At 38.5% G+C, this 17,811-nt stretch overlaps 3 protein-coding genes across 3 annotated transcripts; 2 read left to right on the top strand and 1 right to left on the bottom strand.

Annotated features, from left to right (window-relative positions):
- Nucleotides 1-1,493: 1,493 nt before the first annotated feature.
- Kel (kelch protein) lies at nucleotides 1,494-5,634 on the top strand. The gene is made up of 9 exons (XM_076447588.1): nucleotides 1,494-1,956; nucleotides 2,097-2,243; nucleotides 2,418-2,822; nucleotides 2,895-3,148; nucleotides 3,246-3,473; nucleotides 4,012-4,184; nucleotides 4,357-4,497; nucleotides 4,729-4,984; nucleotides 5,303-5,634. Exons 1-9 carry the CDS (start codon nucleotides 1,886-1,888, stop codon nucleotides 5,491-5,493), a joined length of 1,866 nt encoding a protein of 621 aa, XP_076303703.1. The 5' UTR covers nucleotides 1,494-1,885; the 3' UTR covers nucleotides 5,494-5,634.
- Nucleotides 5,563-8,917, top strand: LOC143221924 (uncharacterized). Its single transcript, XM_076447589.1, has one exon. It carries the CDS (start codon nucleotides 5,704-5,706, stop codon nucleotides 7,081-7,083), a length of 1,380 nt encoding a protein of 459 aa, XP_076303704.1. The 5' UTR covers nucleotides 5,563-5,703; the 3' UTR covers nucleotides 7,084-8,917.
- A 4,987-nt stretch (nucleotides 8,918-13,904) lies between these two features.
- Nucleotides 13,905-17,811, bottom strand: LOC143207247 (uncharacterized). The gene is given in 6 exon segments (XM_076420461.1): nucleotides 13,905-14,108; nucleotides 14,111-14,139; nucleotides 15,761-15,789; nucleotides 16,731-16,858; nucleotides 16,860-16,910; nucleotides 17,707-17,811. Coding segments are annotated over 6 exon segments (486 nt in total). The 3' UTR covers nucleotides 13,905-13,964.

The following is a 17,811-nucleotide window of genomic DNA, read 5'->3' on the forward strand; positions in this document are numbered from 1 at the left end:
ATCATGTGTGATGCCACACCGCGGCGAGTTGAACGTATCAACGTGCACCGTGCTTTTGCGCCAACTGCTTACGGCAACCTGGCCTCAGAACATACCAATACGTTTCTTGTCTACATAGTGGTCCGGTGGGCGTATGCTCCACCACTACTACTTCTACAGACGAGTACAGTGACAAAGTAGAAATGAATGAAATGACTTCGCATCCGAAGATGCGAGGCCATTGTAGTTGCCCTCTTGAGCGACAATTTGTCGGGGCCACTTCGGCATATAGCCTCTTCTTTTTCTTCGGCGGTCCACCAAACATCTGAAACCCTAAACATGCTCGCAGTGAAAACGATCGACGACTTCCGACACGAATTACAAGTTTCAATAGAAGTCGATCGTTCCGCTGGTGCAATCGAGCAGGTGCGCAACGTTTCGAGGCCCTAATCCGCGCGCGTCCGTGTCCGCGTCCGCGAAAAGCTACACGAGCAGGAAGAATCGAGCGCGAAGCATTAATTCGAACGCCATGCCTCGTTCGATTTAGCTTCGAGACGAAACTTCGAGCTCTTCCAGTAACTGACTATCGCGCGAATCGCGGCCTACCCGAAGAGAAAAGCGATAGTCAGCCCCGGCCCCTACCTAGGTAGACAGCATTAGGCATCCAGCATTAAGCAACAGGTTCAAAATATTTTATACCCTTAGGGCTCTGTAACAGAAAGAATAAATCCATTTAATCTCAATAGGAATTAAATAATTAAAGTTGAATATTTATTAATTATACAACGCTCGCGTCCTCTCCTGCTTGAAGACCGAGTAGCATCGATCGATGCTCGAACTTGTGTAGTATCCATGGATTCTTTTCCCTCGAAATCTCTAACAGAAACAACAAATTCATTAATTTCAGTGGACCAACAGTTAGAAACTAAATAAGAATTAATAATAAATAAATAATTCAAGTCGAATATCAAATCAAAATTAATTTTAACGGAAATTAAATAAAATCGATATCTATATCGCACGACACGAATTCAAATACAAATGATCGTCGCGACACAAGAGTAAATACGAATTAATAGAAAATGAATAATTCAAATTGATTATTTATTAATTTTCCATTAATAATATGTGTAAATATGTTCAATAACATAATATAAATTGAAATATAATTAGTACTCACGCTCGCGTCCTCTCCTGCTGCAACAAAGTACGCCATGAAGCTGTCAAGGTTTCGATTATCGAAAGCATCGCGTAGTATCGATCTCTACAATGAATATGGTCTTTCGATCGATGGATTTTTTTCCCGCGGAATATGTAACAAAAAGAGCAAATTCATTAATTACAATCGACAAACAGTCAGAAACTAAATCAGGATTAATAATAAATAAACAATTCAATTTGAAGATAAATCAAAATTAACTTTGATTTCTATCGCACGACACGAATTCAAATACAATTGTCACGATTCGAGAATAAATTAAAAGCGATTTGTGCGATTTACAGGATGCACGCATTGTCCCGCAGATGTCGACACCGACACGTGTTTTCCTCGACGATAGCAACGAGAAACAGTAAATGACATTCATAAATCAACTAAAAAAAGGGAAACCAAATGTTGTAGCTCTGTACATTGTCAAAATATCGTTGTTAGCTTTCGTCCCGTTGTCGGTCTCCGTAGCAACACCTCTCTGACAATATCAGAAAACGTGCATATGTCATAAAGTGCGAAATAACGACGTATCGAAAGCGATAACGTGAAGTCGGCAGCGTCGTTTTCGTTTCTTTCGCACAGCTGATGGCTGTACCGAAATGATTGTGCAAACGGAACTGTTTTTGTAATTATAACTTGAGTTCCACTGGACGTTTTACACCGGCTTTTTAAACGATCTTTCCTCGAACAGTCGAAATGGAGTTGGCGGGACAGAGTCAGGCGCAAAATTCCTCCAACACTAACGATGGTCCTGAAAATAAAGGGAGGTAAGATTTCTCTTGTGTACTATTCTTTTTCATTCAACTTTATACGTTTTTCATATATGCACACTCCTTATATGTATATATTCCGCACATTCCGATGGTGCTACTCATCATGTAACACACACGCACATTTGTTGTTTCAGTTGCTTATTGCTGCGATACGCTAGTCAGAACTCTTTGGACGAGAGTTCCCAGAAACATATTCCACGGGAAAGTGGAAAAGACAAGCCACCTTATAGGAATCATCATCACACGAATCGGGCTTTCGATGTTATCAATGAAATGAGGAAGTATGTATCCGCAAGTACATTTTACTTTTTATATATTAGAATACCACATTGAAATAAACATGTCCAAAACAGAGGATTATATATCAGAGTCTGTTATTGGACCAGTTGCATCTCTTAAGTTCACATTTTATTTCATTAATTATTTATAAAGCAATTTCATCCATCGTTTACCAGGAAAAATTTGTTATGCGACGTAATATTGGTGGCCGACGGAGGAATGGAAGTACCTGCACACAAAATGGTCCTTGCTGCTTGTAGCCCTTACTTTTATGCTATGTTTACAAGTTTCGAGGAACGAGATCAGGAAAGAATAACATTACAAGGAGTCGATTACTCCGCGCTAGAATTATTGGTAGATTATGTATACTCTGCAGAGGTATATGTAACCGAAGAAAACGTGCAAGTGCTATTGCCTGCTGCAAATCTTTTACAACTGACCGATGTACGTGACGCATGCTGTGACTTTTTACAAGCTCAATTACATCCGTCGAACTGTTTGGGAATTCGTGCATTTGCTGATCTCCACGGGTGTCTGGAATTACTATCGCATGCGGACAGTTACATCGAGCAACACTTCTCGTAAGCGAATAAAATCATTTTATATTAATGGATTTCCTATTATAAGTAGTATATATTGTATTTTGTATGTAGAGAAGTGGTGGACGGCGATGAATTTTTAACATTAGCTGCGCAACAAGTTGCTAAATTGATCTGCAGTGATCATTTGATGGTACCTTCGGAAGAAAAAGTATTTGAATGTGTGATATCATGGGTACAGCACGATTTAGACAAAAGACAAGCTGATTTGGCTCAACTAATGGAATATGTTCGCTTACCGTTACTCTCACAGGAGTATTTAGTTCAACGGGTAGAGGAGGAGCCACTTTTGAAAGCAAATTTACAATGTAAATGATATACATATGTATATATTCCTTTGTGTGTGATCTGTGCAATGGTTTAATGTACCAGTATTAAAAATTGTATTTGTCTTACTCCATACAGGTAAGGATTTCTTGATCGAAGCTCTAAAATATCATTTATTGAAGATAGAACAAAAATCGTTATTTAAGACACCTCGTACAAAACCGAGGCAGCCAAAACAGTTGCCTAAAGTGTTGTTAGTGGTTGGCGGTCAAGCTCCCAAAGCAATTAGAAGTGTTGAATGCTATGACTTCAAGGAAGAAAAATGGTATCAGGTATCAGAATTGCCGACGCGTCGCTGTAGGGCAGGTACATTTGAAAATTAATTATTAAGAGGGTAGACTCGTTTTTCCAAGATTGCAAGGATGCGGGATGCGCCTTCTCATTTCTCGATAATGCAAAGATGAGGTTTTTCAGTAGTCAGAAGCGCTAAATAAAACATCAATCTAAGCCGCGATCGCCCTGAAAAGTCCTATTTTTACGTTTACTAAATGAGAAGGTACCCTTGCAATCCTTAACCCTTCTGACCCGACGCGTCGCGACGGAGGGACACCGTCTGTCCCCTTGCACGGCTGACGACGCACTGTTTTCGCGCATTGATTTCATATCTTTATACTCATAAATATCAAAAAATGATTGAGTAAGGTATTAAATATATAATAATAATACCGTTTTTATTCAGATGTATTTATTCAGATGTAGTTATTTAGTCATGTATCGTAGAATCATAAAAAGACGAAAATTCATCATGTTGCATCAGGACGTACACCGTACGTTCTTCGGGTCGGAAGGGTTAATGCGTTCGGGAGCATACATTATGGAATATTAAATTACTTATGATTTATAGGTTTGTCTGTCCTGAATGGCCGCGTATATGCTGTCGGTGGATTCAACGGATCTCTTAGAGTGCGAACAGTCGATATTTATGACGCAGCTACAGACCAGTGGTCTCCTTGTCCAGAAATGGGAGTAAGAAGATCGACGCTTGGGGTGGCAGTTCTCGGCAATTGCATTTATGCTGTACATATTTTATTCTTTTGTTACGCGCATCAAGATATTACTACAAATATTATAATATTTCATTCTTTTCTACATAAATACATCGTATTTCACTTTCGCAGAGAATGTACATAAATTAATTCGTTTTCGGTAAATGTCTATTTATTGCTAAATTACAAAATAAACATAATAGGTTGGTGGATTCGATGGCTCGACTGGCTTAAATTCTGCTGAAGTATACGACCCAAGGACCCATGAGTGGAGGCTCATCGCGCCGATGTCAACACGTAGGAGTAGTGTCGGTGTGGGAGTGGTTAAAGGATTACTATACGTGGTAAGTGTATTAATATAATCTCTAGAATCTAAAAATATACGAGTACGGCACGTGCGACTTTAGAGACTTCCGAATATAAGTAACATTTATTTATAAGTCCGTACGGAATTATGCAATATTATGAGACGTTTGTACTCGGAAGTTAGCATCAAGTGTGCTGAAATTTCGAATTCAAAGAACTCAAAAATACCATTGAGAAAAGTAATAAGTAAAGGGATTATGTTCCTCCAGGTCGGTGGTTACGACGGAGCATCTCGACAGTGTCTTTCTAGCGTCGAATGCTACAACCCAGAAAAAGATCAATGGAAGCCAGTACCTGATATGTCGACTCGTCGTAGCGGAGCCGGTGTGGGTGTTTTGGATGGAATTCTGTACGCTGTGGGTGGTCACGATGGTCCTTTGATTAGAAAAAGCGTAGAAGCTTTCAATCCTGATACCAATCAGTGGACACCAGTCAGCGACATGGCTCTTTGCCGTCGAAACGCTGGTAACATTTTTTGTCTACGACTGTTTTGTCTACGGCGTCTTCGGTCGCGCGGTCCGTGTTTCCATGCTATCCTTTTCTACGTCCCGATCTATGTCACAACACAGAACCGAGCATTGACTTAGAATGGGACTTTACCGTACTTTCTATGACAAATATTTGAAGGATCTCACAAGACAAAGTACAATAGAAATCAAAAGAGGCGACATTATGATTATGCTTTCAAATTATTACTAATTGTTGATCGTTTCGCGGACGTCGGATATATCACACGCAAGGCACGGAAAGGTTAAGGTGGTGAAGTAACTATTATCGTTTTAGGTGTGGCCGCCCTAAGTGGCTTCTTGTACGTAGTGGGAGGGGACGACGGCGTATCAAGCCTATCATCTGTGGAGATATATTCGCCAAGAACTGACACCTGGACAACGCTGTCGACGTGCATGGGGATCGGTCGCAGTTACGCGGGTGTCGCGATAATTGACAAGCCAATGCCGTCTACGACATCGATGTGAGGATTGCAATCCGCTGGGCATGGAACAGAGCAGAACCCAGACCCGGGTGCCGAAACGTCGGATCTATCACGGGAAGCCGGGCCCAGCGGTGTGCAAGTCCAGAATCCTGACCAGAACGTGCTCCAGCAGTATCGCGGCGCTGGTCACAACTGCCAAGGGCCGCGTTGCGTCTGCCAGAGATACGAGAACGGAGAATTGGCGGCTGTGGTCATGAATCAGAACCGAAGCAATCAAGAGAGAGACGACAATTATCAGAACACAGGACGCAATGCGCGGGGCTTCCAAAACCGACCTGGCGGTGTGGTACAAGGCTACCCGAATCTAAATCCGAATTACCAGAACCCTGTCGATTTGGTTCACAATTACAATCGCAATCGACAGCTGCAGGAAGGAGAGGAGAATATTTACGAACGTCTGGATAACGACGACGATGACGGGACTAACAGAGAAGCCAGTCGCAATGAACCGATAGCTCAGAACAATCAGAACCACGCGGACGATCATACGTACGAGAGAATCGACGATCGGTATTCTTGTAGTGGCAGAATGTACTCCCGTTGTTACAAATATCACATTTTAAATCACATTGCTATTCCGAATTTTCTCTACGACATGGAGTCTAGAAATACAAACCAGTACGATCAGCCTCGACAGATTTATCTAGACTCCCGGTTGTCCAGCCACTTCTATCAAAATCGGGTAGACCGATTGGGTCGCAACTGCTTCTCTACCGAGAATATCGCTCACGCTTCCACCGGACGAACGATCTACCCGCTCGGTTACAATTGTATGTGTTCCGTCTGCAGACACTTAGACCCCAGATACCTGTGTCACCACTGTCACAGTTTGCATAACAGATCGCGCTATCAGGATGGTACAGCAAGCAATTCTAGGCACGTTATATATCAATTGCCGAGGAACTGCAGGTGTCCTTTCTGCCGCGGCGAATACTCTTACGTGAAACTGCCTGTTACCTCTTGCCGACCTCCCGAGTTCTGGAGAATGGAATGCTACTGCAGGAACCCTAGTAATTGTTCTTGTAGATCCAAGGTTTTGTCTAACTGTAATTCTACCAGCCAGGTCGGTAAATATCTCGACTGGATCAACAGAGCTGGCCCGTCGGTCAATAATCCTCTTTACGCTACCATCCACATTGGCAGACCATGCGTCTCCGCTGTCGGAAACGCGGCTGGTAGCAGCGCCGACCCTGGCCCTTCGACATCCGGTGCAGGAGGCTCTGCAGCCAACAAGCCCAACACGTCTTCGAATAGCCGATCGATATTTTCTTCGCATAATGCCTCAACCTCGCGCGGCTCCGTTTGCTCGAACCGATCGAGCACGGAGCGTCAGCATACTTGCGACGATTCCTGCATCAGAAATCAAAGCGGAGGTATCGGTAGCATTTGCCAGTTCTTCGGCAGGTGCGAGCGAGCCGAATGCAATCATGGCAGATTTTCCGTGCATTGGTGGTACGTGGATAAGTGGCTGCTACCTTGGAGTCCTCACATCTTCGACAGGAACGTGGACGCTGTCCCCGCGATGGAGGAGGAGTCCCGTAATCGACACGACAGCGACAGTGACGACGCTTAATCAAGATTTGTTCTGTAACTCTCTGATCTAGTGATTTGTTTGGCATTATCGGATAGCGTTTTGTTACTCTGGCCGTTTAGACACCGCGTTCATACGACATTGTAACTGCTACAGAAGTAAGATAGGACTAAGTATCCGTGTCCCTTTATTTTTAACGAGTTTATAGTAACGACGTAATTTTGTGATACTTGAAAAAACGGCGTACATCTCCCTGCACGAGATAGCGAGACGAAAGTAGTACATATTGATAGTAATCGCATTTGACTCCCTTTTTTAACTATCTGCATACAGTTTGTTATAAGCATATCTCGGCAAAGAGTAGAATAGATTATCCTCGTTGAATTTTTTCAGGTTGAAATCTTCGGTTGACATTGTTGAATTCGCACATGTATCGACATGTTATGCTTTATATGTGCTCCGATATTCTGAGATATTTATATCAAACGGAACGACAGACACAAATTTCATTCATACGCGTACGTTTACAAATAAGTATAAAGTCGGTTAAGTGAAAACATAGTCGGGGATAAGTTTTGCCAATATATTGTTGAGATTTCATAGAAGCTGTTTGAATTTGATTGACTTTATACTAACTGGCAGCCGGTTTTAATTGTACGGCGACAGAAAATTGCCAGGTTTATCGCGTTCATCCTCTGTATAGAGAGCTATGTGTACAATAGGCTAATATTTGGACATGTGTGTTTTACTGTATAATGATGTGAGATGTATAGAAATGGTAACTTTTATAATTCGTCGGTGATTCTTTTGACCCAGCCGTTGTTTTCTGGGTCAAAAAGGAGGAGAAATAGACGAGAGAGATGAGAGAGAAAGAGAGAGAGAGAGCTTCTGGCATATTTTTATAAGTTTAGTAATAAAGTTGCCCGAATAAGTCAAAAACATAAATATCTTTTTTTAAAAGTAAGTCGGACGATATTCATTGAAAACAATATTGGTCAAAATGAAATACGTATGTCAGTATGTCGGATATAAGAAGTTTTCGTTTGACCCTGAGAACTGTTACAAAATACAAATCCATATTATTTTATTAAATCTTTATTACGTCTGTATTACGAGCAAATATAGTAGCATTTAAGAGCAACAACGTTGGACATCACAGTCGAGTTAAGATCAACAAGTGGCTGCTCGAGGCCATCGAATCGTCATCTCTGCGAACATTTTTTACTGTCTCTTATATCATGATAGACACCTCTAGTAAATTAACAAATAGCTACACATTTTGTGTCTCTAGCATAAGATAACGGGGAATCTAATCTTGATTGACCAACTGGGCATGATTTTTTTGATATTGTTCTATTTCTTTGATATTGTGCAATTTATGACATGGAAAACGACGAAGAATTGACTCGCAATATTCGAATGCTCTGCGTGAATGTTATTATTATAGTCACAGTATTAAGTCGTCCTTATAAAAAATTCTAACTGTTAATCATCTTGACATGTATTATATTATTTTATTTTCATTAGAGTAATTTGAACACATTAAAAGTTCGGTTCGACGCGAATAGATACATTGCAACATCTTCGGCGCGCGCGTGTAATATAATTTTTACATTTATAACGACAGATTTAAACATATCCTTAGATACTTTACGACTTAAGCATTAATTTGTATGTAAGATTCGTAATGAAACAATATTTTCAGCCTAATATACTAAATTGTGAAACCCGCGTTGGGTTAATTCCCTCTGTAACAATACAATGAACCCTCACGGATTTGCCAAATGTATATTTATTTTTGTATTTAGTAGTTCACACCATATAATACCACGATGAATGATTATTTGAATAAAAAAAATTGATTATAGAGAGTTTACACGAACAGTTTTCCTTTGACCAACTTGTATTAACGTATTATTTAGAAGATTAATTGTTACCTTTCAGCATTAGTCAAACAATAACCATTTGATACAGTGAAGGGGTTTGAGATAACAAGTTTACTAAATGTGCCATTCAATTCGCGAACATTATTGTAAGAATTTTTGTAAATATAAGCATTTGTTGTATACGCTCCTGTGTCGCAATAGCAATATGGGATAATACCGAATACCTGAATTACTTTATAAAGCAATGTTCGATTATACTGTGGAATTTTACATGTATGCAAATATATGTAATTTTAAAAATTAGATTTTTCAATTCGTTAATTTAGAGACAGTGTTACATCAGTTAACGTAGGCATTTCTTTAGTTTGGTCAGGTGGACAAAATTGCCTTTTTTGTATTTGTCTCATTAATATATTGTGGTATTTATTTCGTGAAAACATGTTTTTTAAATCTTGTTTGTATAAATCCATTCGCCATTAACGCCGCTTACTAACGGTAGTCAATTTCATACTACAATACAATTAACGTGCCTCGGAATGCTTTTGCAAGAGTAAATGCCTTTACTATTGATACACATATACATATATTGACTTTGAGAAAAGTTGGTCACTCCCCCATGAGTGAAGGCCAACAGCTATCACTTTGGTGGTATAATAGCCCTAATATCAATGTACTGCTGCGGTATACACGTTTCTGTCGTTAAATCTATGTCTTTCTATTATCTAGTCTATTAATAATTCTTCCAGTCCCTTACGATAATAACATTCACTCTTTTACCATTTTCTTCAACATACCATTTGTAAAGTTCTTTATCACGTGCATTTTTTCAAATTCAACACTTTATATAGCTGGACATTACTTATTCATCTACATTGTCAATTCGTTGCGAATTTAAACAAATCATCTGCAGATATATTTTTAAGGGCGCATGCTTTGAGAAAATGCAGGAGAAGAAAACTCAATTTAATTACTCCAAAAACTCTATAATTGATGACTAGACTGCGGATCTACAGGGTGTCTCAAAATTAGGTCCGGAGCCGAAAATGGGAGGTTCCTGGGATCATTTCAAGCGACATTTTCCTTTGAAAAAATGTCGTCCGCGGCTTCGTTAACGAGTTATTAACGAAAAACACGGACCAATCAGAGCGCGAGCTAGACGCGTGCAGCCCGGCGCGCCGGCAGCCGAGTGTCGGTGGCACGCCGCGATGTCATAACGAACAAGAGTTTCTCGATTATGTGAATGCTCTCCGATTTCAATGAGCTTTGGATATGTGGTCAAGATCATTATTCTGAACAACATTTCTCTTTAGACTTTTTGGCGATCGGCTTTGGTTTACGATATTATTGTAAAAATTTGTAATTGTAAATCGATCGATGTACATACTATCTCCTCGCCGATTTCGATGAGCTTCATTTCAAAGGAAAAAGATATTTAAAACATCGAATTTATAACATATTTCAAAGTCATCGAAATCGGTGAGGACCCACATCATCGGCAACTTTACCCGAACGATAGAAGAAGCACAAACTTATTGAATTAAAAACTCACTTATTCAGCCGTAAATCCATTTGACTACCACATACAACCACCACACTTTTACATAATTGTTGAACTCGTAGCACACTTTTATAACTCGTATCGATATCGAACGAAATTACTTACTCCGACGCGGAAAGAGTTCGATGCTCTTCGCAATGCCGCGCGAAACTGTGCTCTCCCAGCGTACAATGTATTCGATGAAGGCGTCGTTTAAAACAAATGAAATCGTTCCCAAGGAGATATTGATTTTTCGAGAATCATATGGCATTGATTTTTCGAGAATCATATGATTCTCACAAACACCGATTCGAAGATTATGTAAAAGTGTGGTGGTTGTATGTGGTAGTCAAATGGATTTACGGCTGAATAAGTGAGTTTTTAATTCAATAAGTTTGTGCTTCTTCTATCGTTCGGGTAAAGTTGCCGATGATGTGGGTCCTCACCGATTTCGATGACTTTGAAATATGTTATAAATTCGATGTTTTAAATATCTTTTTCCTTTGAAATGAAGCTCATCGACATCGGCGAGGAGATAGAATGTACATCGATCGATTTACAATTACAAATTTTTACAATAATATCGTAAACTAAAGCCGACCGACAAAAACCGTCAAGGGAAATGTTGTTCAGAATCATGGTCTTGACAACATATCCAAATATTATCGAAATCGGATAGGAAATAGTACATCGATCGATTTACAATTACAAATTTTTACAATAATATCGTAAACTAAAGCCGATCGACAGAAACTGTAAAGGGAAATGTTGTTCAGAATCATGGTATTGACAACATATCCAAAGATTATCGAAATCGGATAGGAAATAGTACATCGATCGATTTACAATTACAAATTTTTACAATAATGTCGTAAACTAAAGCCGATCGACAGAAACTGTAAAGGAAAATGTTGTTCAGAATCATGGTATTGACAACATATCCAAAGTTTATCGAAATTGGCGAGGATTCACATCATCGAGAAACTTTTGTTCGTTACGACATCGCGGCGTGCTACCGACACTCGGCTGCCGGCGCGCCGGGCTGCACGCGTCTAGCTCGCGCTCTGATTGGTCCGTGTTTTTCGTTAATAACTCGTTAACGAAGCCGCGGACGACATTTTTTCAAAAGAAAATGTCGCTTGAAATGATCTCAGGAACCTCCCATTTTCGGCTCCGGACCTAATTTTGAGACACCCTGTATATGCATTTACAACATAATTGAGTAGTTGCAATTCAAAATTGTTGAAGGATTTAAAAACTTAAAGATGTCAATATATGATTTCTCCTCTGTTCAAATCGTTAAGGGAAGAAATAACATTCAATGTAGTTTCCATTTCTTGAAATCGATGCAGACAGCTTTTATTTTGCATGCAGATCCGCAGTGTATTGACGACGTTTAGACTATATTCACTGCTTTATTCATTAATTTTTGAAGTTACTTTTCGTAGACATTTTAGTCTTCCTGTTATTCCTAATGTAATGTTCGTTTAGTTGAATCGTCAGAAATCGTGTAATTATAACACTAACCGTACTATTTTTATAAAAATTACAAGACCGAATTTATTTAGATTATTCACAATTTTTATAATAATACGTGTTCGAATCAAGAAATATATTGAATAATTCCTAATGGAAGCATCTTTATAATTGCAATAATTAAAAAATAAACAATGTGAAAGCGGTCATTTGACCGGTCGCGGTACGGTTAGTGTTAAATGGCGGTTTTGACATTCCGGGTCAAAACAGACCCAGGGACCGCCGCGCCGCGGCGAACGGCCTTTCTAGTGGTGAGCGAAAATCTTTTGCTGCAAAGAACAATCCAATATCTTTTGTAATAACATCACAATATTTGTTTAAAGTTCAAAAATATATATTTTTTCAGTCATGTTTCTCAAAAACTGTGCGTGTAGGAGAAAAATTCAGGGCCGATTCGGAATCAGCGCAAAATCTCTAAAGATCCACCCAACAGTATATATTGGAGACATAAAAAAAGTTGAAATTTGTTGGACAGTGTATTAAATAACTTTGGAGCTGAAAACTGGTGAATTCCCAAGAGAGATAAATAGGTTGCTTGCCATGCCTATATCCCCGTAAAAAATTATTTTTTTTAAATCGGAGTTTGGCACATTATACATTCACTATTTGATAATACAAAAATAATCTTTTTTTTTAAATCGACAATTTGTAAAATCAACTTTTGGCCGTCTCGGCACCACTGTGCGCCGTGACGTAGGGTTAAAAGGAAGAAAATGGACGAAGTCCTACTATCGGTAAAAACATCCGCGGTGCAGCAAACTGACTATCATTCGAGGTGTGACCATCGTGACATTTCCGACACAAGACTTATCGCGGGCTCGCACGTAAACTATTGTAATCGAAATTTATACCACAGAGATTGCTTCAGGGCTGGCGCGGGTTCACGACGGCCACCTTTACCAGGATCGTCCTTTTACGTGTCGTGAACAACGAATGCTGACCATAAAAAAAGCTACGAATATTTCGCGTTGTCACACGACCGATGTAAATGTTTGACCGACGATAAACGCTATTGTGTTTTCTACCGCTGCGGAGTACCGGCGCACATTTGCTGCGACTTATCTTGACACCGCGGGTATTCAAGTATCGCGGGCGTGGTCCTCATGGTCAGATACTCTCCGGCGCGACTATAGTTTGCTCAAATAATGGCTTAAACCTTTCTGCTACGAGCTATCGATATTTATGCTTTCTCTTTATTCCCACTGTTTGCCTAACAATTTATTTATTTAGAGGAATACTGATTTTTGTTGAGTGCTAATTTTTCAACAGCATTCTCTTTTTTTCGACTGTTTAATCCTTGAACGGTGGACATTTTTAATTATTTACGGCTACACAGCGGATTCTATGCATTTAAACAAAAATCTATTAAACATATTAGGAAAGAAAATAAATTTCTATTTCACACAAAATTGCTGTACCATTATTCACAATATTGTTTACATTATTAAATATGTTGGTATCTAATCAATTACTAAACATTTAAGTATTGAATGAGGTATTATATTAATTTCATACCCATAAAATGAAAAAATCATATAGAATGGAGTTATTCTGGGTTGGAAGAAATGCTTCGAGTTAAAACAGCTCCGAGTGCAAAGGGTTAAACATTCTGAGACAGAGACGAAGTGAAAAGACAGAAAATTTCATTGATCGTGTTATTTCATAAAAATCGAGCTACGTTTCCAAGTATTTTTGAAACCAAGATTTATTACGAGTGCGCATATGTAGGTTATAAAACAAGCTGCGTTTACAGGTCAATTTCGGTGCCGTGAAATGAAAGCGGGGTGAAAGGCTGCGTTGCCCTTTCTTCCCGTGACGTGTACAGTTGCTGTTAAGTAATCGAAAATTTTATGTTCGCACCTACCGATCATTTTGCAAAGTGCGTCACATGCAGAAACGCTCGTGTCAACTCAGTTCGATATGGTTCTTAGCTTGTCGACCACGTCAGACAAACGTATCGGCTGTCAAACAGGAATCGATTTCTGTGCTTCCTGAACACGGTCGTTTGATATATTTAGTAAAAAAGAAACGGAACTGTCTTGCGTCAGAATCGTTAATTCATTATGATCGATGGCTGGTATGATACTTGAAGTATGTGGGCGTTGGTCCTGTACTTGTCACCTTCAAATTCCGATCGGTCTGAAACGAAAAAAAGTCCGAGCGATTTATGCATAATATACATATAAACAAAAGAGAAAAGAACGGGGTCACTGTACCTGTTCAAAGACTGGGGAACAGGAGTTCGATCACTATACTACGGATCTTTATGCCAAATCAACATTTTCGTAGGTCGATGTACAATATATCGATACTCTTCCATTTTTTAAAATCTTTTTATTGTTACGATTTATTCAGTTTTGTCATAAATGCATAAAATGGGTGAAATTGAATACATAACTGTCACCGTGTGCTCGATTATTGTTTAAAAAAATTAACTCCACGATTTTAATAATGAAAAAATGACTATTTTTCTCCTTCGTATCTATTAATTTCCATAAATGTCAATGATTTGTATTATTTCTTCGACATTTTGTAATTTTGTTATTCATTTATGCATTACGATGGGATCTCATTTATACAAAATAAAAATTGTCTGCATCATTTATGAGATACAGAAGCCACATAAACATTCATTGTTTAAGCAGTTGAATAGAACACAACATTTCTAAATTTCAAATATGTTTTCACTATTTTGCATTTGATCCGTTTTAAATGCATAAAGTCCATAATTATGACTAGACAGCGAATCTTTATGCAAAATAAAAATTGTCTTTATCGATTGCAAGAAATAGAAACTAAATTGAATGTTATTTCTTCCCTTAACCCTTTGACCTCCTTTGTAGAGTGTAATTATATAATAGAGAAAGAAAAATGTAAATAAAATCGGTTTTTATATGTATTTGGTTCTTCCTTTGTTTGTTTAATTGTCTTACTTTTTAGTTAAAAACAAATATGAGTTCCACTATATTTAATGTAATTAGCAAACAAAATTGTTAAAAATAAGTAGCAGTCAAGGAACTGTCCTTTGAAGTAACTTTTAAGTAAAACACTTAAAATAGCAGGTAATTGTTGTTGGCAACAAAATTAAACAATAATTCGGAGTGCAAAGAGTTAATGATTGTAACAGTGGAGAAATCATATATTGACATCTTCAGTTTTGAAAATTTTTCAACAATTTTCAGTTTCATCTTCTCCATTTTGCTATAAATGCATAAAGATCCGCAGTCAAATTATGACACTAGAAATGTCATTGCGCCACTGTGCATTTGTCCTGTAGCTACACACGTGATTGACAGATTTTTCAGTAGATGTACGTTGCATAGCTGAGAAATAGAGCAGAGCATAATCGGCTATTGTTGAAATTTCCTCGAGCACCGGTGTTTATTGAACAGAGGTCCGTCTCCCATTCAAGGGCTAATTTATCACGGGATGGAAGTATTCTAAAGATCCTTATGTATTCATTAAAACCAGCCAGCAAAGAATAATAAAAGATCGTGTAAGCATGGAATAATAATTTATCGCTACCGTTACGCGTGCATAACCATGCGTGAATCACGGAATTGTCGTGCAAGTGTAACGTGCTACCAAGGAATTACGAAATCGTTTCGTCGTTGTGCCACGTGCGCCGCGCGAGACTTCACCTTTTTTTTCATTCTATTTTAATAAGGTCCTGGTTCCGGCTGCATTTACTATGCTCTGCTGATCGATTAATTGTTCTCGGATCGGACGGGTCACTGGTAAAGCCCGAGATCCTCGGTACCGGGTATAACCAACGAATGATTCATTTCTCTGTTCGCGTAGCAGGTTGACATTTCTGAGTACATACCAGTTTATTCAACATTTACGACTAGGATGCGGATTTTGTATGAACAAAAATTTTCCGTGTAAAGAATAAGAAATTCGAGTCGAATACAAGCTTCTTTCTTAACGCTTTGCACTCCGAATTATTTTTCAACTCCCTACTATATATGTATTTTAAGTGTTTCATTTTAAATTTACTTCAAAGGACAGTTCTTTGACTACTACTTATTTTAAACAACTTTGTTTACCAATTATATTAAATATAGCCCTCAAATTTTGTTGTAATTTACATTATCCTATCCGTTAATAATTATTTAATGTGGAACTATTAATAATTTGGACGAAATGTTATATTATTTATTTGGATAGAGATGAATATATTAAATATAATTGAACTATTGCGTTTATAAAGTACATTTTGAAGGTCCACTTTATTACTTAACATAATTTATGCAGTACCAATAGTGAAGTAAAACATAGTAACAAGTTCATAACTTATGTAATCGTAAACCAGGATAAAAATAAATGTGCAACAATTTAGTGTAAATATGGTTTACATATTTACGACAAATCTTTTATATCATAAATAAAACTTAAGCTCATTTATAATATATACAACTGAACGATGAACTTTCTATTATGGTGTGTACAACGAATAACGACAAATCTAAATTCGTGATAATTTTTAAACATAACTCTACACGGATCATTTCGCGGATAGAGAAAATATGTTTCAGTAATGTGAACCTATTAGCTGAGTTTTATTATCCAGGTATAATAAACGAGCGCTAACGATAGCAAGATAAAAATGTCGATAGCATTAATTTAATAGACAGGTAAAGATTATATCAATTACTTTCATGCACGGCATTGCACGCGGCACAATTTATGCCCTGTAGAATAATCCGTCACTGTGCGGCCGCGTTCACGCTTTGGAAAGTGCTCGTAATAATTCTCGATCTCGTACAGGGGCTTCCTTCTTCCAAGGGTAGGGAAAGGTGGTTGCACGTGTTGCATTGCTGCCTGCTGCCTCGTTATATTGCAACCGTTTTCAATCCGTGCATTGTTGATTGCCGAAGGAACCGACGATAGGCAGTACACCTACTACTCTACGGCTACGGGCCTCTGCACACCAGGCAACTGGGTCCCTTTTGCAGCATTTTTCCAGCCACGGGGTTACTATCGATACGCATTCCACGACTCCGCGCGGTTTCGCATTGTTCTTTTCGCTTATCCCTAATAGGATCGATAAATTAGAACCATAAACGCAACCACTTCGCTCGCAACCTAATAGTTCTCCGTGCAGACCATCAAGCAGATTATGAAACCCTGGAAATCATTTATAAGCCGCGCAATCTCTTCGAAGCACTACGAACTTTTTCTACGGACAGTGACACCAGCAAATATCTAAGGGCTCGAGAGAGTTTTGCAATGTTTTTATAGAGTCTATTTAAAATATGAAACATGGGAATTTTTCACAACATTTTTTAACTGTTTTCATTAATTTTAATCAATTTTAATTATATTATACGTACAACAAGATATGTATTCCTGTTGTAGAAACATTTTTTTTTACATTTTACAGATCCTGTTCAAACATGAACAAAATTTTCGTCTTATACACAGAGGTTTTCCAGTTATCGAGGTTTGACTGTATAAGGAAAATCTGAGTACATAAATTCAATCTTGTCATTATTATGAAATGAATTATTATTATTATGAAATACGTTGGAATAATCCTCCACATTATCGATAGCATAACCGTTTTCCGTTTCCCCGATACGTTCGTCGTTTCACACGTTCATCCGGCGTTTAATTTTCCAATCGAAACGGTAGTAGGAAGTAAAAAAATAATGAAAAAAAAACTACTAAATTATCATCGTGCGTTGCGCGTGCTGCACAGACCTGACCCCCTTTCATTGTCAGTCTTTTCTTCGGGTTCACTGGCGTGTGTCCATTCACGCGGCCTGCACGATCTTGGTTCTGACGTTTTCGATGCACTTGACGCAT

Source organism: Lasioglossum baleicum, chromosome 3, assembly GCF_051020765.1.
Source record: "Lasioglossum baleicum chromosome 3, iyLasBale1, whole genome shotgun sequence".
Classification (NCBI taxonomy): Eukaryota; Metazoa; Arthropoda; class Insecta; order Hymenoptera; family Halictidae; genus Lasioglossum; species Lasioglossum baleicum.